At 46.8% G+C, this 26,496-nt stretch overlaps 1 protein-coding gene across 4 annotated transcripts in view; it reads right to left on the bottom strand.

The window, feature by feature from the left end:
• The window catches only part of KIDINS220 (kinase D interacting substrate 220), a 157,951-nt gene that overhangs the window by 103,879 nt on the left and 27,576 nt on the right, over nt 1–26,496 (bottom strand). For all 4 annotated transcript variants that reach the window (XM_088479499.1, XM_088479502.1, XM_088479501.1 and 1 more), the window contains exons 4-15: nt 18,285–18,383; nt 15,737–15,835; nt 15,180–15,281; nt 14,045–14,143; nt 13,260–13,457; nt 10,021–10,119; nt 9,777–9,875; nt 8,942–9,040; nt 8,039–8,216; nt 6,659–6,823; nt 2,828–3,007; nt 247–412 (exon numbers count right to left, since the gene is read on the bottom strand). In XM_088479499.1, coding sequence (XP_088335625.1) covers nt 247–412; nt 2,828–3,007; nt 6,659–6,823; nt 8,039–8,216; nt 8,942–9,040; nt 9,777–9,875; nt 10,021–10,119; nt 13,260–13,457; nt 14,045–14,143; nt 15,180–15,281; nt 15,737–15,835; nt 18,285–18,383 — 1,583 coding nt within the window. The remainder of the gene's footprint in view (nt 1–246; nt 413–2,827; nt 3,008–6,658; nt 6,824–8,038; nt 8,217–8,941; nt 9,041–9,776; nt 9,876–10,020; nt 10,120–13,259; nt 13,458–14,044; nt 14,144–15,179; nt 15,282–15,736; nt 15,836–18,284; nt 18,384–26,496) is intronic.

Here is a 26,496-nt window from a genome sequence, read left to right as displayed (position 1 = left end):
CTGAGGGGGACACACAGCAAAATATACTTAATAAACAAACACGATACGGGTACAAAAAGTAAAGCTCACTAGTTATTTGAAACATTGAAGACATTTTTACTGTTATTTAAAAGGGACCACTAAAAAAAAATACACTCATTTCTTCTTAGCTACTAATATAAGCTCTTAATTCTTTATCTGCATGATTTACTATCTATAATAGGATACAAGAAAGGGGAGTTTTGTTCTTAAAACTAGGATGCTCACCTGACTGGCAGGGCTTTGGTTGTCTGCTCTGGGAGCTCCGGAGGGTTCACAAACATTAACTTCAGCAGTAGTTCCATGTACCCAATATGTCGTGCCAACCTGGTACTCAGCACCCAGGCCCAGTTCCAATTTTCCCCCTCCCGTCGTCCACCAAAGTACACTACAGCTGTAGACAGAAGTACGATTATTGGCGGATGCACTCCACATATGCATAGACCGAGCATCTGCCACTATTAAATAACTATTTTAATTTTGGTTAAATGAGAGTTTCTCTTATATGAATTCTTATGAGAACATACTGCACTATTCTGTTTTTTATCCATATACAGATGTGTCCACATACATATTACTTCATTGTGCATTAAACAGCCCTTCTAGTCACGCCATGGCATGGGATGACTCGGTAGTGCCGTGCATCCTTTCGTGCAACTTTTTACCTTCAAATGCATATTATTCTTATTTGACACACAAGCAGCTTATGCTGATTAAAATGATATGAGCATGCCTATATTCTGTGTGCAACTGCGGGTGTATCTGCATGCAAATTGCTACGTTACAGTGTCACAGTCGCTGATACTGGGTGTACCGCATGCAGATACACCCGCAGTCACACACAGAATGCAGGCATGCCGCATCTCATTTTAATCAGCATAAGCGGCTTGTGAGTCTTATTCACATAGCTTTGCGAATAAGGCACATTTGCAGGTAAAAAGCCGCACAAAAATACAGGCACATGCCACCTGTCGCCCCCGGGCCGTGCAGCTACCGATTGGTGATGATGTGCGTGGTGGGCCCGCCGGCGCCATGCAATAAACTTGTATAAAAATGTAGAAAAAAAACCAGCGCGCTTGGTGTCAAAGCCCCTGAAGAGAAAGGAAGGTGGGCTGCTGGGGCTGGAGACTGAAGGGGGCAGGAGATGGAAGGGGGACTGCTTGGACTGTCTCTGGACACAGAAGGGGGCTGCTAGGGCTGGAGAGACGGAAGGGGGTCTGCTGCTGCTCTCGCCCCTGTCACCCACAACATCTGTCTCCACATACTCACCCTGTCACCTACCATACCCGTCTCCGCATACTCACCCTGTCACCTACCATACCAGTCTCCGCATACTCACCCTGTCACCTACCATACCCGTCTCCGCATACTCACCCTGTCACCTACCATACCCGTCTCCGCATACTCACCCTGTCACCTACCATACCCGTCTCCGCATACTCACCCTGTCACCTACCATACCCGTCTCCGCATACTCACCCTGTCACCTACCATACCCGTCTCCGCATACTCACCCTGTCACCTACCATACCCGTCTCCGCATACTCACCCTGTCACCTATCATACCCGTCTCCGCATACTCACCCTGTCACCTACCATACCAGTCTCCGCATACTCACCCTGCCACCTACCATACCCGTCTCCGCATACTCACCCTGTCACCTACCATACCCGTCTCCGCATACTCACCCTGTCACCTACCATACCCGTCTCCGCATACTCACCCTGTCACCTACCATACCCGTCTCCGCATACTCACCCTGTCACCTACCATACCCGTCTCCGCATACTCACCCTGTCACCTACCATACCCGTCTCCGCATACTCACCCTGTCACCTACCATACCAGTCTCCGCATACTCACCCTGCCACCTACCATACCCGTCTCCGCATACTCACCCTGCCACCTACCATACCCGTCTCCGCATACTCACCCTGTCACCTACCATACCCGTCTCCGCATACTCACCCTGTCACCTACCATACCCGTCTCCGCATACTCACCCTGTCACCTACCATACCAGTCTCCGCATACTCACCCTGTCACCTACCATACCCGTCTCCGCATACTCACCCTGTCACCTACCATACCCGTCTCCGCATACTCACCCTGTCACCTACCATACCCGTCTCCGCATACTCACCCTGTCACCTACCATACCCGTCTCCGCATACTCACCTTGTCACCTACCATACATTTAATGATGTGTACCCAGCCGATGTCGTGAGCGGCAGGTCCCGGCATCGGCAAGTGCAGACACACTTGCTGATGCGCGAGAGCAGGGGCCATCCTGCATTTGGCAGCATGGCCCTCATTGACGATATCGCACATTGGACCTGCATGCGACATAGCAGGTACACACGCGCCGATGTATATCGTCTAGTGTGTATGTACCCGGCGTTAGCCACTGTATATATTGCTCAACACACATGTAGAAAAGACTACACGCACCCAAGTTAATAACTGAAGGTAGATCCTAACCCCAAATGGTATCATGCGGGGTAGATGTATCAAGCATTGGATAGAGATAAAGTACCAACCAATCAGCTCCTAACTAACTTTACAGGCTGTGTTTGAAAAATGACAGTTAGGAGCTGATTGGTTGGTACACATTTCCCTCCACGTCTTAGTACTTCTTCCCCGCAGTGTGGAGAAGGAGTGCATATTCAATATGGATTAAGACACAGGACAGTCGGATTAGTTTTCACTAGGGTGTTATGTACATGATTTTTTTTTTTAAAGTTGCAAAGAGTGGCAGTTACATGGTTCTATAAGTATGATGAGCATTGTAGCACACTAGTCACTTACTGAAGAATATGTAGAGGACAGCCAATAAACTGAGGGACACAGATATACCCAGCTTAACATCCACGGTAAATGACAGCAGCAGCCCAAGAGTGCTACACATCATCAGGATGAGAAATACAATGAGCCAAGAGAACTGGAAGAGGGGTTCAATCTGCTGCCCGGCAAAGGTCTTCATCTCATCTACATCGGCAGGAGAGAACATACATGGCGTCATGCCTCAAAGTAATCATTCAAATCCAAACTATCAAGTTATTAAATACAATATATGAGTGTACCTTGTAAGGGTGGTCAGAAACTGAAACTAGATTTGATGAAGTCATCTTTTCCTGTCACTGAATTTACCTGTGGTCCAATGTACACAAACTATTCATCAGCATTTTAAAGGCCCATGTGAGCACAATGCTACCTCAGCACACCACAGGAACCATTGGTGGTCTGCAGTGTACAAATGTAACTAAAATAATGCATGACTGATCAATAGTTAAAAAGTCATGTGTGCGATTAAAAACTGTAAAGCAGAGGTTCCCAAACTAGGTCCTCAAGGCACCCCAACGGTCCAGGTTTTAAGGATAACCATGAATGGGCACAAGTGACTTAATTAGTACCTTAGACAATTGATTTAACCAACTGTGCTCAGCCATGGATAGCCTTAAAATCTGGTCAGCTAGGGAGCCTTGAGGACCGCGTGGGAACCATTGCTGTAGAGTGACCATCTGTTTCTGCATAAGCATTAGAGAGGTCTATGTTGTGCTAAAACAGCGCAGCATTCACACATTGGCTACTAAAATGTGAATAGGGGGCAGCTGTGTACGTGTGGCTTAAATATTGCAAAGTCCTGAAGGAAGGAAAGAGTCAGATCACTTGAAGGAGACTGGCAGGGATGGAAGTTTGTTGGGCATGCACTACATAAAAGGCAATGTAACTCCACCTTCCAGGGTATGATGGAGACGGGCAACAGGACAGAAGGGCTAAGCCCCTTAATAGATGGTGCCAGTATCACCAGTGCCAGATCAGTTACTCTTCTGGCAAATATAAAAGATAATCATTTTCTGCAAAGTCTTCTGACAAAGGCATGAAGGTAGGCATAGGCTAGACTCATTTAGTTTCTGGGACTTGGGGGTCTATGTACTAATAATTGCAGAACAGCCGCGATTATCATCTATCAATATCACCGGGAATATTTAAATTTTTAATGAAAATATCCCCGCTATGTACAATGGGGAACTTGCAGGGACAGCAGTTGCGGTAATCGCTGTCCCTGCGAGTTATATCCCCGCCAAATCGGGGCTAGCTGACATTGCGCATGCACACAGTGTCAGCTTCCGGAGCCGGGCCGGGGGCTGTGGGGGAGAGATCGAAAGATCTCTCTCCTGCCCCTGGAGGCTCCACAGGCTTACAGCAGTTTACACCACGTGAAGATGGTGTAAACTACCGGGGCTAAACTACAAAAAGCTTTGCTTTTTTTGAGTTTAGTACACAAAGGTCAGATCGTAGTCCCCATTGGTCCAGTGTGACGAAAGGGACAGAAGAAAATCACGCTGAAGAGGACTGGTTGGCTAAAGACTTGGACATCTGCCCTTCGGACTGCCCCAGATTCACAAACAAAATCTGCTGTATCCCACACCAAGGTTGGGGTCTGTTTCCCATCAGAACAGCTAAGCAGCAAGTCAGGAACCCAGAGGCAGCCAAGCTGCTTTCTCATCTTCCGAACTAGCTCTTCTATTTTTAAAAGCGGCTACAATTAGGGCATATATATGTGGTGCCTTGAACAATCAGGATATCGCCTCCAAATAGGGAGAAAGCTATCATTCAGGTTTCTGTATGTGGCGACTGGCACGGTTGTTGATCTCTTTGTTAGCCAGAAATACGGTTATGTTTTTATTCTGCCTTAAAAGGTGACCGTGTTGAAGACTCACACAGAGACCTCAGGATAGACATCAACTTCCTGACAAAGAACCGCCAAAGACTTAAGAGCAAGGGTCCGGGAACTTTTTTACCTTTTACCCCAAAATATATTTAAATACGCCGACGTTACCCCCTTGATTTGAAGGGAAGGAAATCATAGAGTAGTGCCCCCATAGTTATGCCCATGTAGTAGTGCCCCCATAGTTATGCCCATGTAGTAGTGCCCCCATAGTTATGCCCATGTAGTAGTGCCCCCATAGTTATGCCCATGTAGTAGTGCCCCCATAGTTATGCCCATGTAGTAGTGCCCCCATAGTTATGCCCATGTAGTAGTGCCCCCATAGTTATGCCCATGTAGTAGTGCCCCCATAGTTATGCCCATGTAGTAGTGCCCCCATATAATGCCCCTGTAGTAGTGCCCCCATAGTTATGCCCCTGTAGTAGTTACCCCATAGTTATGCCCCTGTAGTAGCGCCCCCATATAATGCCCCTGTAGTAGGGCCCCTGTAGTAGAGCCCCCATATAATGCCCCTGTAGCAGTGCCCCCACATAATGTCCCTGTAGTAGAGCCCCCACATAATGCCCCTGTAGCAGTGCCCCCACATAATGCCCCTGTAGCAGTGCCCCCACATAATGCCCCTGTAGCAGTGCCCCCACATAATGCCCCTGTAGCAGTGCCCCCACATAATGCCCCTGTAGCAGTGCCCCCACATAATGCCCCTGTGGTAGTGCCCCCACATAATGCCGCGTGTACAAAGAAATAAAAAAAAAAAAAAAAACACTTACCTTAATCCCCGCTCCTGCATCCGCCGCCGTCCTGCCCGCCCGGTTGCTCCTCGGAACTATGGGAGAGACCTCATGATGTTTCTCCCATAGTGCGCATGGAGAGAGCCGGAAGCTGGAGTTCAGAAGAGAACTGCAGCCTCTGGCTAACGCGGCGCTGTATGGAAGGAGCCGGGCGCCCACTGTTAATAACGTCTCAGCGGGCGTCCAGCTTAGAGCCTCCCTGCGGCGGCGGGCTGGAGGTCACTGGCGCCGCGCCCGGTGCCAGTGACCTCCATTCCTGGGGGTAATGGACGGACAGCCGGGCATTCAATGATTAATATGCATGCCCGGCTGTCCGTCCATTACCCCCAGGAATTTCATTTTTACCCCATTTGGGGTAATTTACCCGATCCCCGACCAGTGCTTAAGAGTCTGAAGATAAGGCTTCTTGCTCAGAGCCCAGTCCTGACAAAAGGGATTAGAGAGAGCATCATCTCTTGCAACTGTGAGGACGGATGGACAGACGGACGGAAGCTGGAGCTTTGGCCACCAAGTAATATTTCACCCGGTGAGTTGAATGCCCTCCACAGACTCTGCCATGGCAGTCACAGCACAGGCAGGAACTACGTTAGAGTTAGAAGCAGCCAGCACAGGTTACAACAGAGCCCGGCAGTACAAAGGGGTGGGTTCAGGCCAGAGGACAATTTAAACATGTAACAATGAAAAGTGAGATAAATAACTGCACAGGAGCAACATTGGGCTGGGAACATTCCTATCAAAATTAAACAATAGGATGGAGTGGAACCCAGTAGCTGTGTCTCCAGAAATGTCAGCCATGGTGGCAAAGCATCGCAGTAACAGGAGAAGCAGCAGATGGGGTCCAGAACTTGTCACCCCAGGCAAAAAGAACCAACTCTGTTCTGTAATATATAGCTTATAGCGACAGATTTTATGTTACACAAATATAGGACTCTTGGTTCTCACACCCCACTTCCGATCACCAGTGTACACATACATGTAAATGATAAACAGTAGCTTACAGTTCATGTGGTAGATCTTCAATGTAAAAACATTACTGTCAAGATTTCTAACAAGTATCTGCGGTGTTCTGTGCAAAGTAGACGCTACTATGGCTTTAATTATTAGAGTATTCAAAATTACCTTCAAGCTTTTTAAGTAAAAAGGACTTTCCACTTCCCCACTGGGCATACAGTCCAACGCAGATGGGTGGCTGCATGGTGGGTTCACTGAGAATATCAGCCAGGGCACTGCTGTACAAGTCATACCCCAGCATATCACCATCAGATTCGGTAGGAGAAAGATGCCCTGTGTGAGACAAATGAAATATGGAGCACAGCCAACAAAACCCAGAGTACCTGAAGTATACGACTACACTTTCTTTGTACCATTTGCCCACACGCAGCGGAGCCAGCCTTTTTTTGTAGGATGGAACAATAATCAATAGATCTATCACAGAACCAGAGGCACACCTAGACTGAGCTATCACCCTTACAATAGATGCCCCTGCTGTGTGCAGCCGACCATTGGTGCCCATCTCCCATTCTCTGTCTGAGGTCTACAGTTGAATGTGCAATTCCTGGGGGTGAGGAGGCTTGCTGCAATGGCTGAGGATCTGTAGTAGAGCCAACTGAGTGACACTGTTCCGGTAGTGGCCAATTAGAAACCAGAGAAGAGCGATACAAGAGAACAAGCAAGCATTACTATTATTCATTTGCATAGCGCCACCATACTATGCAGCGCTTTACATAGAATATGGAATAATTCACCAGTACCTGGCACCATCATAGCCTTCAATCTAAATTCCCTACCACACACACTTGTCAGTAGCCAACTAACCTACCTGTATGTATTTAGACTGTGGGAAGAAACACACACAAACATAAGAACAAACTCCACACAGACTGGGTCCTGGTTGGAGCCAATGGCCCCTCCACTGTGAGGCAGCAATGCCCAAGAGTATGTCACCATGATGCCCATGTGAGTGCTGGTAATGGTGTTAGTAGCATCAGGGTAAGTATTGATGGCCATAATAATACTGCTGTGCATATTCCCAGGCACAACTGGTACAAGTACTACTGCTGACATTAATAGCCACTTCTGTCTAGTAGCTCAAACATTCTCTAGTTGAAAACCTCAGTACTGGGGGCTCATAGCAACTGCGTGTAAAACCTATGGGTCCCTTTGGAGAAGCTGAAGGATATTTGTGAGGCCAAACAAATTTCGTGGATTGTCCACCAGTGGTCGGAACACAAAACAGGCTGTGGAGGATTTAACTCCATGTGTTTTACCAATATGCTTCAGGATTTACTAGGAACCAGTGACCTTGTGACTAACAGAGATTATGAAACGTACAGGCTGCATAGCAGTCCAGCCACAGAATGAATACCTGCACTCTACGTTGCCGATAGTCTTCTTTAAGGACCTGTATTTGTCGAACATGAAACCTAAATAAAAATGGACAGCCCTACTCTGTGAAACTACTACTGGGAGAGGGAGAGAGGGAGAGAGATGCACACTTACTGGCCCCGAATATCTGGGTGAGAATGCTCTTCTGGTGGTTGCAGTCTATGTTGTACGGGGTCTCTCCAGCTTTGTTTGGTCTATACAGTAAACGTCCATCTTTCGGGTTCCTCAGCAAGAGCTCCGCGAGTTTCCTGCTTCTGCCTCGGATTGCAATGTGAAGTGGAGTGTCTCCTTTCTGAAAAGATTGTAACATATTCATCATCTAAACACACTATAAAAAGTTGCTATTAGGCAATAGTACACACACACAAACCTGGGATTTGGTCATTCAGCTTTCTGCCCTGTGGACCAAGTGCAATAGAAAGTAACAAAGACTATTTTATCTACGCTCCTGTAGCTATCGATTGAGGCTGACACAAAGGTGGCTTTATACTTTAAAACACAAGTGCTCTCACCCACAATGTACATTGCACTTGATGTAAAGTTCCCCTGTTTTTGTAACAGGTTTGATGTATAAACTTTTTCCATACAGATGAGCAGCTGTCATTGTACTCTTCATGCATTGCTGTAACAGGAGCCTCACGTCAATACTCTGTGCTCTTAGGTAGTATACTCCTCCCTGAACACAATCCTTAGTCTGACACTTCCCGTTACATGCAGCCTCTCATTTACACAATCACATAAATGCACAGTCTACCAACCCCAGCTAAGACAGCACACTTACTTTAATACTCTGCACTGACTTCAGTATTTCGGAGATCCAATTGGCTACTGGCTGTTCTAAGTCTACCCACTTTAAGATTGCGCATACATATACAAGCAGAAAACTATATTGCATGTCCAGTTTCTCAGAAGTTACAGAGAATTAAAAGTCTGAAATATTAGGGTATCTCCATAAATGACCACCTAAAAGTAAATACCCCATCAACAACACTATATTATATTATAGCTTTATCTCACCTTATCAACGGCAGAAACCTTTGCTCCTTTGTCGAGCAAGAGCTCCACCACTTCAATGCTTCTCATCTTTGTTGCCTTAATCAGTGGAGTTTCTCCATCCTAAAAGGGAAAAAAGTGCGTTATAAAAAGGTATCTGAACCCAAGTAACCCCGCAAGTTTCTTTCTAGTCTGTATTTGGAAGGCACAAACATATTCCACAGCCCAGTACAGTACAATAAAGTTATAAGCCACACTAACAAAACTGGCTAAAATGAGGAATATATTGTACCTTAAAAAGTAAATTTGGGGAACATTGTAAACTTTAGAGGTTTCTTACACACAAATTATGAACCACATGTTTTCCTATGGAAGGACAAATGCTTAGGAATGAGGTCTGGAAAGTTTAAATGGTTTTATAAGGGTAATAATGAGCAGGTCAGGTCTATACATATCAGCAGTAAATTAAATGGCCTCAAATATTATTTGCAGGGCCGTATCTAGGGTAGTGTGGCCGGTGCCAGCGCACAGGGCACCACAGGGCAGGGGGTGCTGTTTGGATCTGTCAAATTTCTGTTTATTATCATTCTTGCTTGTAGCTTCCTCTAATTTCATCCCCAGCAGCTCCTGGCCTCTCCTATCTCTTCCCTGGCCCTTCCCCATGAAGCCATGGCCCTTTTTTGGGTGCATTATGTCTCTTTGAAAATAAAGGGGGTGCCAATGCTCTGATTATTTGCGGTCATTGTATGTAATACTTTATGTTTATACTTTATAACATAATAATGCCGGTTATGGGAATAAGACGCTGTAGAACTTAAGTTTACCATTGAAAACAGATAAAACAAAGATCATCCATTACCTTTGTGCAGAATTCTGTATCTGGGTTGCACTGTAGGATATCACGGACCATGGTAGAATTTCCTTTCTCCACAGCCCAGTACAATGCCGTTTTGTTATCCTGTATTACATAATAGACAAATACAGCAGGTTACAGACTTCTGTGACTTAAGCAATGTATATAATGTAGAAGACAAAAGTGATTCAATAAAAATAAAATGTGCTTGAGTAAACAGATAACGAATGATTTAATTGATGTATGTTACCTGTCCTCTGATGTCTATGTCAGCGTATTTGTGCAGCAAAGCGCGGACAATTTCCACATGGCCGCCACGGACAGCGCCAATCAGAACAGTGTCTCCATTCTGTTACCAAAGAAGAGATTAAGTTGATAATCTGTGCCAAGGAGTTTCTTTTAAAATAAAAAGACCCTACAAGACATTACAAAGATAGCAGCCGAGACACAAAAACCCAGTTTTGGATATCGTTCAAACCAGGCTGTTCTATACTACCCTGCCTGTGACCTACCCACCATGGAGCCTATAGGGAGCCTGACGGAGCAAGGTGGATAAACCACACTTAGTGAAAATACATCTTATTAAACTATAACCAAAACAAAACCAACCTACAGAATCTGCTTTCCCGAGCCATGGCGTAAAGAGGACACATTTTCTTCCTGTATTTTGCCAATAAAGTTTGTAGATCGGTTTTATTCCACTGCAAAGAGAATGGCTCATTCATTGTTCAGACCCAGAGGTACCCAGATCTCAATATTCTGAAATAGCTTACGTTAGTACACCTATCAACACAAATCCCATAGGACTAGATGTCCAGCTGCTCCTGCTCAGTTTTACCACTGAATGGTCTTGGCTAAAGGGCAGGAGCAGATGGGTGAAATGTACAATTAGATTGCTTTATGTGCTGGTTAACAAATAATGAAATATCGGAAAGCTGGCCAATGTCACAAAGTATGCTGTCTACACAGTGCTAGTTACACCTACTGGGGGAGATTCTGAGTTAATAGCATTGCATCTGGGAAAAACCATGTTGCACTGCAGGTGGGAGTAATTTAAAGCATGCAGAGATTTAGATTTGAGGGGGGCAGAAATCTAAATTAAAGTGTAATAAAAGCAGTCTAGTATGTGCGCTTCATGCAAAAGCATCCAGTATTTACCCTTCATGCAACATTGTTTGTCCAGGGGCAAAGTTATGCAGCCCTTACACCAGCAATCACAATAATCAATTCTCCAATACACAATTGATTCGCAAAATCCAACATCTCGGAAATCCCAATATGCCAATTCAGATAATTTTTGAGCAGGAATCGGTGATTGGTGAACCATACATTGCAGATTTTTTTTTTTTACTTGCTTTTGCTGCTTTGCTCCCAGAATCAGCCCCACAGGGCTCTACTCACTGTACAGACAAGGCAAATGATCAGAAGGGTAATAATACATTACAATATCTTCCCAATTTGGTCAATGATGAATACTGTAATACTAAGCTTTACGGTTACTCTTTAAATAAACTAAACCATTGTATTTATTTGTATTTATTAACAGTTTCTTATAGGGCGCAGCATATTCCGTTGCGCTTTACAATTGAAACACTAATAGAACAAAACTGGGTAATAACAGAGAGATAAATATAGGTAGGAAGGCCCTGCTCGTAAGCTTACAATCTATAGGGAAATAGGCATTGATACACAAGGATATGTGCTATAGATTGCAATTTTAGTCCAGCCAGATGCAGTGTTTCTTGGTGGGCTGTATGATCCAGTCACACAGGAATGTCGGCCAAATATCAGGAGGATGTGAAAGAGACAATGTGTGAGGTTATGTGAGGACTGTGAAAGGGGATGTAATAAGACATGGAAGTTATGAAGGTTATGTGGGCGGTTCAGGAATCTGATAAGCTTGCCTGAAGAGGTGAGTTTTCAGGGAACGCTTGAAGGATTGGAGACTAGAGGTAAGTCTTTTTGAGCTTATGGTGCAGGGTGGATTGTCGAGTTATCAACAGTGATGGAGAGATCGACAAAATTAATTATTTAGATCAGTCCAAATAAATAACACGTTCATTCCACATTATTACAAATAATACAGATATGTACTTTTTACTCATTACCGAGGTCTTGTGTTCCATGATATGACGTAACATTTAGCATGTTGTTACAGTATTTACTAGTAATTAGTGAACAGTTTCCCCTGAAACACTGTTGACTCATCTTATTCTCTACCTGGTGAGAACCATATTTAATTCCCACTCCCTTAATAATAGCGTGTAATTTCATATAATATGTAATTTTATACAAATAAGTCACAAGACCCAACAGAGGGCCTCATACTGAAATGAGAAAATATATAGTGAAGTACTACTACCCAAGGAAGGATGGTTATTTTTTTTCCAAAACGGATTTCTGTACAATAAAATGGATGGGTGAGAACACCTAGAATACACACCGTTTGTTTTTACTACAGATGTTATAAAACACTGTAAACAGAAAACAAATTACAGGTTACTCAATCTGAATAAGTCATTAAAAAAAGGAAAAAACCCTAAGAAAGGTCAGTAAAGGCGGGTTAGAATATTAGAGAAAGACGATAGATGAAAACTAAATGATTGAATAAAACAGCAGTAGAGACCAAGAAGTCCAACAAGAGGAGTAGTCATTTGGATGAACAGCTCCAAAGTGTGCCTAAAGACTGCTTTTTGTCTATTACAATACATTGTATGTACATAATAACTTACTTCAGGTTTTGTTTTTTGTGTTTTTTTATTTTGTTATTCTCATAATTAATTAATTGCCAACATAATAAAATACTAAAAGTTTATAGCAGTAATTAGGGAGATGGGAGAAGTTTATGGAACCTTAAGTTTTATCTACAGATGTGTCCTCGGTCACCCAACGCTTTTGCGCCATAGAGATGGCTGGCACAACTCTCCACCACAGGAAGCGAGTTCCGTTTAAAACCTGCAGTCACTGTGTATGCACCATGGAGCCTTGTTTGTATTGTATCCCGAGAAATGAAGGAACACTATACATCCTCCTAATCATTGTATCTGGCCTCCGGGAAAATAGTACTGCTTGAGCTTTGGACCACACTGCACCATATCCTTGCCCAGTTCTTCTGCTCCCAGTGACACATATGGATGCTTACCTGACTAAGAGGAAATCTGCTGCAAAGGACCCTGGACACAAAACACTTCCTCGCTGGGACATGGAAGATCCATCATGTCTGTGATAAGAAGGCCTTATAGAAACGGCCACTGCTGGTAATGCAAAGCTTCAGGAGAGTTTCCGTCTTAGAAATGTGGTATTGTAGGAGATGTGTAAAGTATCTCTAGTCCTACAGGCTCTTTATAAATGAACAGCATCCACTCACTTTTATCATAGTTCCTAAATGACAAACCCTCCTTGCCTATGAGATACATGGACTCCCAGCTTTCTGTATTCTTTGTGTATATTTTTTATCAAGTTAAATAAAATAATAAATGTAGAACTCACTCGGTCAGGAATATTGACATACGTTCCGGCATCCAGCAGATCCTGCACGATCTCAGTGTGACCTTCCTTAGCAGCAATAGCTAAAGCGGTGTTACCATCTTTATCTGTCAAATTCACATTGGGGTTCTTCTTCAAAATCTCCTTTACGGTGTCCGTGTAGCCGCCTCTGACTGCTACAATCAGAGCAGTCATTGAATTCTGTAACAGAAATAGGGAACCAGTTTGAAGCTTGTATGTAGATGTTCCACATTACACTAGTGCCGCTCACTGGATGTAAGCAGTCATTACACCCACAAAAACCCCACCGGGTTGGGTACGGGATGCCGGCGTTCGGATCCAGGCGGTCAGAATCCAGACGCCGGCATCCCGACTAGGTTAGCATCCCGACGGCTCAAGGTAAGTATTCCTAACCCTACCTCCCCGGTGCCTAAACCTAACCCTCCCCCTAGTGCTTAACCCCTAACCCTCCCCCCAACCCAGCTACATGCCTTCGGGATTCTTGGGTCGGCATTACGTTAAGTGTTCAGGATTCCGGCATCAGCAATGTGACCGCCGGAATCCCCACTGTCAGGATATTAAACATATCCCATCCCACCAGATCATTTCTGCCTGCTGTTAGCTTATTACACAGAACGCAATAAGCTGGCAGATAAGACAGTAATTTAACTGGTGGTACATATGAAATTAACTCATCAAAGTACTACTAAAAAGGTAATAATAGGCCATTCTAACTAGATATAGAACATGAAAAAAATAAACCCACACGTAACATGATAGAAACTTACAGCTCCCTCCTGATCAACATCAGCTCCCATCTGTAGCAGAGACTTGACGGACTCCAAGTGCCCCTTTCTCGCAGCCCAAATGAGCGGAGTAGTTCCATACTAGATTTAAAGGGAAAAAATAATAGTTACCTAATGCTAAACGGTGGTATGTGTTTATTAAGAGTATTAATTAAATGCACACATTGCAACATACGTGTATTTTATTTAATCGTTATATTAACCATTATTTGGGAATGCCTTTATAGACGTGATTTGGATCATTATAGGTCACATAACAGCTCCTGGATGGGTCTGTCCTTGGCACAAAGTAAAACATCTACAAATGTATCCGTGATGTAACGGCTTCCACAAAGCAGCTGGATTGTTCACCCAAAACACGTCGGTAGAGGTCTCCGCACCTTGATGTGTGAGCGGTGGAAAGATCTCCAGCGATGCACTGTGCAGAGGTACAGATGCCACATCACAGTACATCCCTCCTGCCACTTACTCATTATATTAAATAAAAAACCTCTCTGCTTTTCTATTAAAATAATATTCATTGTAATAACTGGGAATGAATTTTATTGCATGTAGCAATTTTGTGTGTGGCAGAGTATTTTTCTTTATTACAAATCTTTAAACAAACCTGGAAATAGGATTGAGCCACCATGCAACACTCTGGAAGTCAAACTACCATAACATTTACAGAGCTGTAGTATAAAATAAATCAAATATAAATAATTGTAAAATTATCCACAAATCTAGTAATAATCCAGGAAAATACAACAATGACTGTTATAAATCAGAACACTTACAACATCCATATCTACTATGTATACAATATACTGGTTTATGTTGCCATGTGTGGAAGTGAGAGCTTTTAGTGCATCATTTGACTGCAGGGGCCGTATAAACATTTAATAACTGAGCAAATTGCTTACAGCACTAAAACAGTGGCTCTATTACGAGGCGTCAAATCCCAGTAGCTTCACTAAAATCAGTCATTATGGATTTTTACTGACAATAATAAAAAAAAAAAAAAAAAAAGTTTAATTTCTGTAGAAGCCACTTTGACTTCATAATTGATTCGCTAACATGAAGCCAATGTGCAATCAAGACACATTCAAAGTTGTAAAACACGTATGTAAGTACCCACCTTGTCAGAGCAATTGACCTTCGCTCCGTACTGTAGTAATAGTTTCACTATATCAGAGTGTCCTCTCCCAGCTGCCCAAATAATCGGGTACACACTGTATTGCTGCAACCAGACAGGAGGGGAAAAACAGATGACATTTTTATGCTCACTTTAATTACTTCTTGGAGAAATATAACTACAGGGTTTATACACCAGCAGCGTGACCAGAAATGTGTATCTGCAAGTCTGTATGTACTTATACAGAGGCCATAGTGGTCAGGTTTGTGTATACTAGACAGGTAACTGGGAAACTTGCGCTGCAGAAAGTAATGCAGAAAGTGAGTCATCCATCAAGGGAATAGCAGCCAAATTGGATGTAAGTTATAAACATAAAATGATGTACATGACTTTCTATATACTGTAGTACCTAAATATACATTGTCTGTCACACTTCTATTCCTTACATATGCATGTGGGCCGAACACCACATAAAGAATAATATGTATTAGCAAGATGCCCTTTTTAACCACGTACAAAACTCCCTATAAAGTGACGCAGTGAGAGAAGCGACGTCTTACCAGGCCAGTTATGTTTGGATTTGCTCCTTTAGACAGAAGAAGATCCACAACCTCAATGGATCCTTTGTATGAAGCCCACATAAGTGCGGTCCATCCTCCCTGAGAAGGAACAAAGGTGATTAAATCTTTGGTTGCCCGCACCAACAATGAGCATGCAACCCACTTCCATACATATTCTTCATAGGACTCCATTTGTAACCACTTATGGGCAGGAACACAAACAGATGCTCCTTATTATCCTATACATCATATCAAAGAATATGTGCCCACAACAATACATACTAACCAGGAGTCCAGAGTATCTAAGGTCAAGAGCATATACAATCAGGAAAGGGGTGTGGTCTTAGTCAATGCTACTGCATAAACAGATTAGGGTGTGGTTTGAGCAGGTAATAGGTGTGGTCTTAACGGGACTGCCACTGCATAAGGATAAGGGTGAGGCTTGTGCAGATTGGAGCCATGGCGAGCGCACAGGAATTCATGCCAGGGCTTGGGCTTACATTATTCTTGTCCTTATTCTAGGAAGATTAGTTAATCACACCAGTGGAAGTTAAATATTGAATGCCTAACCCTATGACAAAAGATACTGCCAAACGCCTAACTGATCATAAGCCGTCATATGCACATTAGAATGAAGGAGGGTTGACATTATATAATAGATTTAAAATTTCTTGTTGAGAACTCAATGCTCAGATTCAGTTTGAAAAGCAAAACAAAACCATAGATGTCGATGCAGCTTATCTCTATAATAATTACTAGCTATAGCACCCAGCGTTGCCCGGGTTTAAATCTTCAAGTTAAGGGTTGTCGTCCAAATCCATTTAGTGGAAATCCCAGAACAGGCTCCCTGGGTCAAAGTTCTATCCGGCGCACTCCGCAGAGTTCCGACTGGTACCCCATACTACTCCATTAGGCATCTCAAGCCACCTGTCACCCCTAAATACTCCATTAGGCATCTCAGGCCACCTGTCACCCCAACTACTCCATTAGGCATCTCAGGCCACCTGTCACCCCAACTACTCCATTAGGCATCTCAGGCCACCTGTCACCGCAACTACTCCATTATGCATCTCAGGCCACCTGTCAACCCAACTACTCCATTAGGCATCTCAGACCACCTGTCACCCCAACTACTCCATTAGGCATCTCAGGCCACCTGTCACCCCAACTACTCCATTAGGCATCACAGACCACCTGTCACCCCTAATTACTCCATTAGGTATCTCAGACCACCTGTCACCCCTACTTACTCCATTATGCATCTCAGGCCACCTGTCACCCCAACTACTCCATTAGGCATCTCAGGCCACCTGTCACCCCAACTACTCCATTAGGCATCTCAGGCCACCTGTCACCCCAACTACTCCATTAGGCATCTCAGGCCACCTGTCACCCCAACTACTCCATTAGGCATCTCAGGCCACCTGTCACCCCAACTACTCCATTAGGCATCTCAGGCCACCTGTCACCCAAACTACTCCATTAGGCATCTCAGGCCACCTGTCACCCCTCTGTGAAATTTTCATCCAAATCCATCCAGTGGAAGGCCCAGAACAGGGTCAAAGTTCTGCCCAGCATACACCAACGGAAGGTCCGACCGGGACCATAACCCCCCTAAAACCTGGCCAGGATCCATCTGGACCACCTCAAGTTGGTCTACAGATATATCTGTCCATCGGCTGTGCAGCACAGCCCGACGTTGTTCACAGACATATCCCTGGTACACACTGGCCGACGGGCACCAGATATATTGGCTGATCAATTGATTGGCCAATATATCTGTCAGTGTGTCCCCAGCATTAGAGCAGACTGTAGGAACAATAGTCAGCTGATAAGAGTGCAGAACCTATTGTAAACATACTACAAAGCAGCACAGGACATTGTTATAGGCACTTACAAAAAAAAAAAAAAATCCATTGGTTAATTTTACATATAGGATAAGAAGAGAACCGGATAATTAAATCCGCCAGACACTAAAATTAACGGGGAATCAGATATGCAGCTTTTACAAGCAGTGTATAATTTTATTTTTGCATTAGACACATTTAATGCAAGTGCCAGATCAGACAACATGTATTTATTTTAAACTTGTTTAAGGCTCATTTCCATTTGTTTTCACAAAGGGCAACTGGAACTCAAACTGGTGGTATATCCATATTCAGAACAACAGATTTCATCAGCCTAAATTCCCCCATCCCTGAAAGAAAGGGGGAAATCTCAGGCAGTGGGAGATCCTGGATAATTTCAGCTTGTCCAGCGATAATTGTCATCGCGGCAACACACTGTACAAATATTTGGCCGAACCGCTGACATTCGGTAGATTGGACAGGTAACTCTATAATATATGGCAAGCATTACACAAGATCTAACAGTCATAGAACCTGTATGTTGGTACATTGTATCCATGCAAACAAATCATTGGGACAGGATTAGGGCGACAAATACTGGGGGCAGGGATTGCGTAACCCAACTTTACTGATACAACAATATCACCATTGGCAGTCAAGCTATATCATGTGCAGTGATATCATTACTACGTGTACTGTACCATATCACGGTGCTCCAGGTTGGCATTGCTGTCCAGTAGTTCCCTGACAATGTCCAGATGGCCTTCCTTGGCAGCAGAAATGAGGGCAGTCCAGTTATCCTATAAGAAAAGAAACTCACTGTTAGTAAATAAGGCAATCACAGAACAGAGCACCAACAGTGAAGTGTAAGCACCCACCAAATAGTCATACCAGGTAGACATTGAGTGTTATGTGAATATCTCCTCGGACGTGTGAACATTGCTGGCTCTGAGCAGCAGGTATTCCGCTAATGACAGTATACACCCACAGGGAAATTATAGGATGCTAAATTACTAACTCACTGCCAAAGTAAAGGGGGGCTTTACAATAAATCTAACTAAAACTTCTCTCAGTACATATAAAGTCTGACGTGATCTGTTTAGGAAATGTAAGACGTAATATAGAGAGGTTAGGGAAGAGTCCACTCGTGGGAGGATGGCCCCTAATAATTTAATATAGTTTACACTTTCCGATCTCATGTAAATGATTCCCCTGAGAACTGACAAAACACCACAACATTCCACAGACTGTGCGTTTATGAATCAAACACTGTAACCAGCTTTACACAATACCAGCCCTATTAAAGGCTTCACGTTCTAGTGTGCCCAAGCTGGACTTGCATACCTGTGCCCTGCCTAACCATTTGTACACACACAGAATCATTTAGAGGGGCTGGAGCATGGGTAACGGCTGCATGGGCCCCTGGATCAAAAGGGACCCACACCGGGCACCCAGACACAATACCTACCTGTCCGAAATCACTGGTAAATTGGCGCGGTCACCATGGGAAGAAGTCGGGGAGCCGACGGACATAATCCCGACTGCCGTCTTCCCGACTGCTTAATCCCGGCAAGGCACTGACGACAGACGTCGAAATCCTGATGCCTGTCATTAGACCTACGGCGGGGGCCCGACACCTGGCTTACCGATCGAAGGCAAGCCGGGCGCGAACAGATGCAGGGGGGTGGGGGGGGAATGGAGGGATAGGTTTAGGGTTCCCAGGGGGGAGACTTCGGGTAAGGCACCCCCCAGGAGGTTAGGTTTAGGCTAGTGGAAGGGGGGGTTTAGGGTTAGGCACCCCTGGGGGGGTAGTTAGGGTTAGACACCCCCTGGGGGACTTAGGTTTAGGCCGCGGGAAAGGGGGGGGGTTAGGTTTAGGCACATGGGGGGGAGGTTAGGTTAAGGCACCCCTAAGGGAGGGTGAGGGGGTAGAATTAGGTTAGTTAGTACTTACCTTAGAACGATTGGGATTTCCTCCTTTGTCTGGCTGCCGCTGTCGGGATTTGTTGCCGGCGGTAAATCATACTGATTCCTTCCCAAATATCAGCAAATGCACAGTAGAGCAGCCAATGTGTGGTCACTACTTTATACCATAGATTAGTTCTTTAGTACAATACTTATTATTATCCCTTATTTATATGGTGCCACAAGTGTTCCGCAGTGCCTTACATAGTACATAAACAAATAAGTGAACAAGAAACCAGTGACTTACAGTACAATACAATGCAGGACAAGGTTTATATACATTGCTGCATTAGCGATCATAACACTGAAATACGCAACAGAAATTAAAGTAAGTAGAAGCAAAAGAGGGTAGAGGGCCCTGCTCATGAGAGCTTACATTCTAAGGGGGAGGGGCAGACAAACAGGTGTGACACAAATGGGGTAGACAGAGGAAGGAGCATGTAGTAGCGGGTTAGGATGACAGCTGGAAGGCTTTGATGAAGTAGTGGGTCTTGAGAGACCATTTGAAGATTTTTAGAGAGGTGGAGAGAGTCTGATGGAGAGAGGGAGAGAGTTCCAGAAGTAGGGAGCAGCACAAGCTAAATCTTGGAGGTGAGAGTGGAAGGAAGTAATCAGTTGGCAGGACAGGCGGCATACATTTGTTGAGCGAAAAGTGGGGGCGTGAGTGTGAAGGGAGATAAGATCAGAGATGTAAGTAGGAGAGGAATGGGTGAGGGCTTTGTGAGCGAGTTTAAGAACCTTGAATTGTGTAGGGCTTGTATGAGAGGGGAGGCAGAAACAGCAGGACTGCGAGAGGTGCTGAATGTGTGGTTTGAAGGAGAGGGAGGAGTCCAGGATAATTCCAAGACAGCGCACTTGGGGGTTAGAGGAGATAGTTGTGCCATCAATTGATAAAGAGACTGTGGGACGGGCGGTTAGTCGGGAGGGTGGGAAGATGATCAGCTCAGTCTTCTACATATTAATTGACATCCAGGAAGAAATAGAGAGATGACAAGAGATATGGTAAGAACTTACCTTTGTTATCTCTGTTTCTACGGAGTCCATAGGGTGACCTTGGGGTATAGCTGGATCCTGGATCCTCGGGCACCACAGAGTTAAAGCTTTTAGCTGCTCCCAGGATGCACTTGGGTCCATCCTCCCCTATACCCCGCCCCCGAGCCACAGGCACCTCAGTTGGTAAGCAGCCAAGGCCGGAGGAGGAGACGAAACAGAGAGAAGGAAGACTGGAACACACAAGAACCATACTCACAGAAATGGGAGACGGAAAACCGGTGACCAGTCACAGAGCCCATATGAAGCCAGGTGCGTCAGGGCGGGTGCCCTGTGGACCCTATGGACTTCGTAGAAACAGAGATAACAAAGGTAAGTTCTTACCATATCTCTTGTTTTCTACTTCAAGGTCCATAGGGGTCCACAGGGTGACCTTGGGGATGTCCCAAAGCAGTCCAACTAAGGGCGGGGACGCTCCTGTGCTGATAGGAGAACCCGGCGCCCAAAGGATGCATCCTGAGAGGCAAAGGTGTCAAACGCATAGAACCTCAAAAAGGTCTGAATGGAAGACCAGGTGGCCGCTTTACACAGCTGAACAGCAGAGGCGCCACGGCTAGCAGCCCAAGAAGAGCCCACAGACCGAGTGGAATGAGCCTTAACAGAGGCTGGAACAGGCAAACCCTCCTGCATATAAGCCTCAATAATAAGAGAACCAAGCCAACGGGCTAACGTTTGTTTGTTGGCAGGCCAACCCCTCTTGTGAAAACCAAAGAGGATAAACAAAGAATCCGACTTCCTCACAGAACTAGTCCGGTCCACATAAACCTGGAGTGCACGGACAACGTCCCCAGCCGAAACATCAGGCGACTGAAAGCTGGTAAAACAATTTCCTGATTAATGTGGAACTTGGAAACCACCTTAGGCAGGAAATCAGGACAAGTGCGAAGCACCGCTCTGTCCTGATGAAAAACCAGAAAAGGGGGACGACAGGAAAGCGCCCCCAAATCCGAAACCCTCCTGGCAGAAGCAATTGCCAAGAGGAAAACAGTCTTAAAAGTTAGCCACTTGAGCTCCACTGACTCCAAGGGCTCAAAAGGAGGACCCTGTAAGGCCCGAAGAACCACCGCCAAATCCCACGGGGCCACAGGTGGCACAAAGGGAGGCTGGATTCTTAAAACAAGGTGTGTACGTCCGGCATAGCAGCAATCCTGCGCTGGAACCACACCGACAGAGCAGACACGTGCACCTTCAGTGAGGAAAGACGTAATCCTAAATCCAAACCCGACTGAAGGAAAGCCAGAATACGAGAAACCCGGAACACCTGTGGATCATATTTTCTGGCCTCGCACCACTGAAAGTAAGTGTGCCACACTCTGTGGTAGATCCTTGCGGAAGCAGGCTTGCGCACCCTCAGCATGGTGGTAATAACGGAGCTAGAAAAGCCCCGAGACATCAGGACGGCTGTCTCAAGAGCCACGCCGTCAAAGATAGTCGACCCAGATCCGGGTGAAGACAGGGCCCCTGAGACAACAGGTTCCGTCGTTGAGGTAGGAGGTACGGAGCGTCGATGGACAGGCTCCGCAGATCGGAGTACCACGGCCTTCTGGGCCACGCTAGGGCCACCAGGATCAGTGTGCCTAGGTCCTGCTTGAACTTGCGCAGGACCCGAGGCAGCAGAGATATCGGAGGGAACAAGTAAGCCAGGTGAAACAGCCATTTCACCGACAGCGCGTCTATCAGACTTGCGCCTGCGTCCCTTGTCCTTGACCCGTACACGGGCAGCTTGTGATTGTGACGGGACGCCATCAGGTCCAGCTCTGGCAGCCCCCACTTGTCCACGAGTAGTTGGAATACCTCTGGATGAAGCGACCATTCCCCGGGATGCACGTCGTAATGGCTGAGGAAGTCTGCCTCCCAATTGAGGACTCCCGGGATGAAGACTGCCGAGAGCTGGAAGACAGCGCTCTGCCCAAGCCAGGACGCGGGACACCTCTGACATCGCAGCTCGACTGAGAGTCCCTCCCTGGTGATTGATGTACGCCACCATGGTGGCGTTGTCTGACTGCACCTGAACGGCCCTTCCGAGAAGAGCGGTGCCGGACGACTGCAGGGCTCTGTACACTGCCCGCAGTTCCAGGATGTTGATGGGAAGAATCGCTTCCTCTGCCGACCAACGACCCTGAAGTGACAAGGAGCCTGTCACCGCCCCCGAACCCCGGAGACTGGCATCTGTCATGAGCAGAACCCATTCCGGGATCCAAAGGGGGCGCCCCTCGAGGAGATGAGCCGTCTGTAGCCACCAGGCCAGGGACAGACGCACCTCCGAGAACAACACCAGCACCTGAGAGCGGATCCTGTGTGGCAATCTGTTCCATTCCGAAAGAATCAGCCTCTGCAGGGGCCTGGAATGGAACTGGGCAAACTCCACCATGTCGAATGCCGACACCATGGACCCCAAAACGCTCATCGCTGAGACAACTGTGAATCCGCAGCTGTAAGGAGCAGACCTTCTCTGGAGTCAGAAAAATCCGTTGCTGACGAGAGTCCAGCAGGGCCCCCAAATGAACCATCCGCTGTGATGGGATGAGGGAGGACTTTTTCCAGTTGATCAACCACCCGTGCGCCTGTAGACAAGCGACCGTCAGGTGGAGATGCTGGATCAGTACCTCCAGGGAGCTTGCCAGCAAGAGGAGGTCGTCTAGATACGGTAGCAACCGTATCCCCTGGCTCCGAAGGTGAGCCGCCATGACCGCCATCACCTTGGTAAATACCCTTGGTGCCGTGGAGAGGCCAAAGGGTAGAGCCCTGAATTGGTAATGGTTGGGGAGAATAGCAAACCGCAGAAACCGTTGGTGCGATGTTGCTATAGGCACATGGAGGTAGGCGTCCTGGATATTCTGGGAGACCATATAATCCCCTGGTTCAATCGCCAGAATGATGGAACGCAAAGTTTCCATTCTGAATTTGGGAACCCTGAGAAACCTGTTCAGGGACTTCAAATTGAGGATGGGGCGATGAGAGCCATTGGGTTTCTGCACCAGAAACAGCGTAGAGTAATACCCCATCCCACGCTGAGATTGTGGTACGGGTATAATGACACCCGCCGTCAGCAAGGCATCTATGGCTTCCCGGACCTGCAAGGCCTTGTTTTTTTTCCTGAGAAGGACTCGTGCAAAAAAACTGGCGAGGCGGCCACAGCCAAAAAGACAGGGCGTACCCCTGGGAGACCACTTCTCGCACCCAGGCATCCGTGGTGGTATTGTGGCAGCACTGGGTGAATTGAAGAAGTCGGCCTCCCACTCTGGGGTCCCCCAGAGAGAGGCCCGTCCCATCATGCAGAAGGCTTATCTTCTTGCCTGGAAGAAGGGCGCCTAGCACTCCAGGTTTGCTTCTTTGGCTTTGAGGCGGTGTTGGTTGCGGACTGCCTCGGGAAAGACTGACCCTTTGCCTTGCCCTGAACCCGAAAGGAGCGAAAGGCCGAAATCCGAACCTTAGCAGGTGTCATAGCTGAAGGGAGGAAGGCTGACTTGGATTTTGCCAGGGTATCTGACTATTTGGTCCGGACCTAGACAAAATAGTACTCTCCATTAAAAGGTAAGGATTCCAAGCCTTTCTTTGAATCAGCGTCTGCTCTCCAAGACCTCAACCACAAGGATCTGCAAGCAGACACTGCCGCCGCCGAAACCCTAGAGGTCAGCAGGCTAGCATCCAAAGATGCTTCTCCAATGTAGGAAGCGGCATCTCTCATCTGTCCTAACAACGCCCTCTGGACATCCGGAGCTTCATCCGTAAACGCGTCCTCCAAGGCGTTGGCCCAACCCTCAATGGCCTTGGCCACCCAGGAGATGGCCATGGACGGCCGGGCTACAGCCCCTGAGAGAGAATAAATAGACTTTAGACAAGTCTCCACCTTCCTGTCCGTAGGATCCTTCAGCGAGGATATAGACGGCAATGGCAAAGTAGCACTCCTGATGAGGCGTGTTACATGGGAATCGACCGCAGGCGGAGTTTCCCATTTCTTACAATGCGCCTCCGGAATCGGATAATTGGACGCCAACCGCTTCTGTGGCAGGAATCGCTTACTGGGCGTCTGCCAGGCCACCGCCATGTGATCCGTCAACTGATCAGACAAGGGGAACGCTGCAGAAGTAACCTTAGCTTTTTTAAAACTAGGATACCTCGACTTGGGAGCGGGTGCCTCATCCTCAATCAGAAGAATGGCCCGCACCGCCCTAACCAGAGTCCGCACATTGATGGAAGACTTAGTGTCTACCCTCTGGACTGAGGCATCTGAGGCCGAGTCATCCTGCACCTCACCATCATCCGAGGACCCCTCAGAGTCCGAAAAATGCGCAGCCTGCGCCATAACTGTGCGTTTAGACGCCCTGGAGGGCACGTCACTGAGCAACATCGACTGAAAAGACGAAGATGCTGCCGCCAGATCTTGGACAGAGTGGGAAAGCGCATCCACCCAGGGTGGAGGAGCTGCCACAGGAGCCTGAAACGGCACCACAGCCTGCTGCGCCACAAGGGTGGACTGTATATACATTGGCAACCTCGCATAGGTACCAACAGGCTGAGACCCCGGGGGAGTCTGCAATAATTGTGGGACACCCAGGGAATGGGGGATGGTAGGCTGGGGCAACGCCCTAGTAGGGACGGCAGTCGGGACCGACAGACTGTCCGCGATGGACACCAGCACGTGGGAAAACACCGCCCATGGTGGCTCCTGCGACATAGGAGGTTTATACGTACCAGGGATCGCCTGGCACCGTCCGCACAGGCCGTCCTGTGACAAATCCTCCTTATCCACTCCTGCAGAACAGCGCCTGCAGGAGAACAATACCGGAGCCACGGAGTGCTCAATCTCCTCCTCAGACATGACAGACTATATAGTTAAATAAAACCGTTATGACTTAGGAAGAAAACGTGCGCACTCACCAGTGTGCTGGACAACAGCCCACAATATGGCCCTGTGTAGCACACAACTGTATGTGACGGACCTCACAAATACGTGATCTATATAAGTGAGGTCAGTAGAAACACCCTTCCCCCGCACACCTGTAGGGCTTGTAGGAGAAGGAAAGGGATAGGTATAGGCTGACAGTAAGTAGAAATTAGCACAGACAGGCAGCACTAGCAAAAGTCACATACCATGCAGGAAGATATACTCACTGCACTTTTCCACTACAATCAACCTGCCCAGATTCAGTGTCTGGGAGGGCTATAGCGCTGTGTACGCTGTCCTTGTCGGGGGAGAGGTACACAGGGGGATCGGTCCGCGTGCTCCCTGAGAGTATCTGCGCTGCCACTGGAGAAAATGGCTGCTGGAGACCTCAGAGGAGGAGTGGCCGAGTATCTGCAGCTCAGCGATGCCAGACTTCTAGCTGAAAGACGCGCTGAGCTCAGGGGAGGAGCCGCTAGACAGGGAAGGCTTCCTCCCCTGGCTAGCATATTAACCCCCAGGTTGCCGGCATCCCGCTTGCCGCGTTATTCACCCTGGTGGTCTAGTGGTCTGGCGGGGTATGTCTCCAATGGAGGGGGAGCCCGCTGCCACCGCTAGCGCCCCCAGTCTGTCCCCTAGACCGGGGGCATGGGATTGCATTTAAAAGGAACCCACGCACCGCCGCTAATCAGCGGTGCGCGGTTTACCTTGATCTCCCCGGTGTCTCCGGCAGCAGTCCTGGGGGAAACCAGAGTCCGGCTAGTACAGACTCAGGCTTCCCCCGCCACGATCCCCAGTTCAGTACTGGCGTCACAGCGCCAGCAGGGAGAAGGAGCGGCAGTGTGGGTGTCTGTACAGACAGCCCATCGCTGTCGCTCTGGAGAAAAAAAACGGTAGCATAAAAAAATAGATTTAACGAAGTTAAAAAATAAAAAGCAGGGTGACCCGACTCCGGCTGGGCACCATCTTAAACTGAGGTGCCTGTGGCTCGGGGGCGGGGTATAGAGGAGGAT

Source organism: Taudactylus pleione, unplaced genomic scaffold, assembly GCF_031769625.1.
Source record: "Taudactylus pleione unplaced genomic scaffold, aTauple2 ptg000238l, whole genome shotgun sequence".
Lineage (NCBI taxonomy): Eukaryota > Metazoa > Chordata > Amphibia > Anura > Myobatrachidae > Taudactylus > Taudactylus pleione.
The sequence above is the reverse complement of the archived record's forward strand: the minus strand, read 5'-3'. Positions and strand labels throughout refer to the sequence as shown.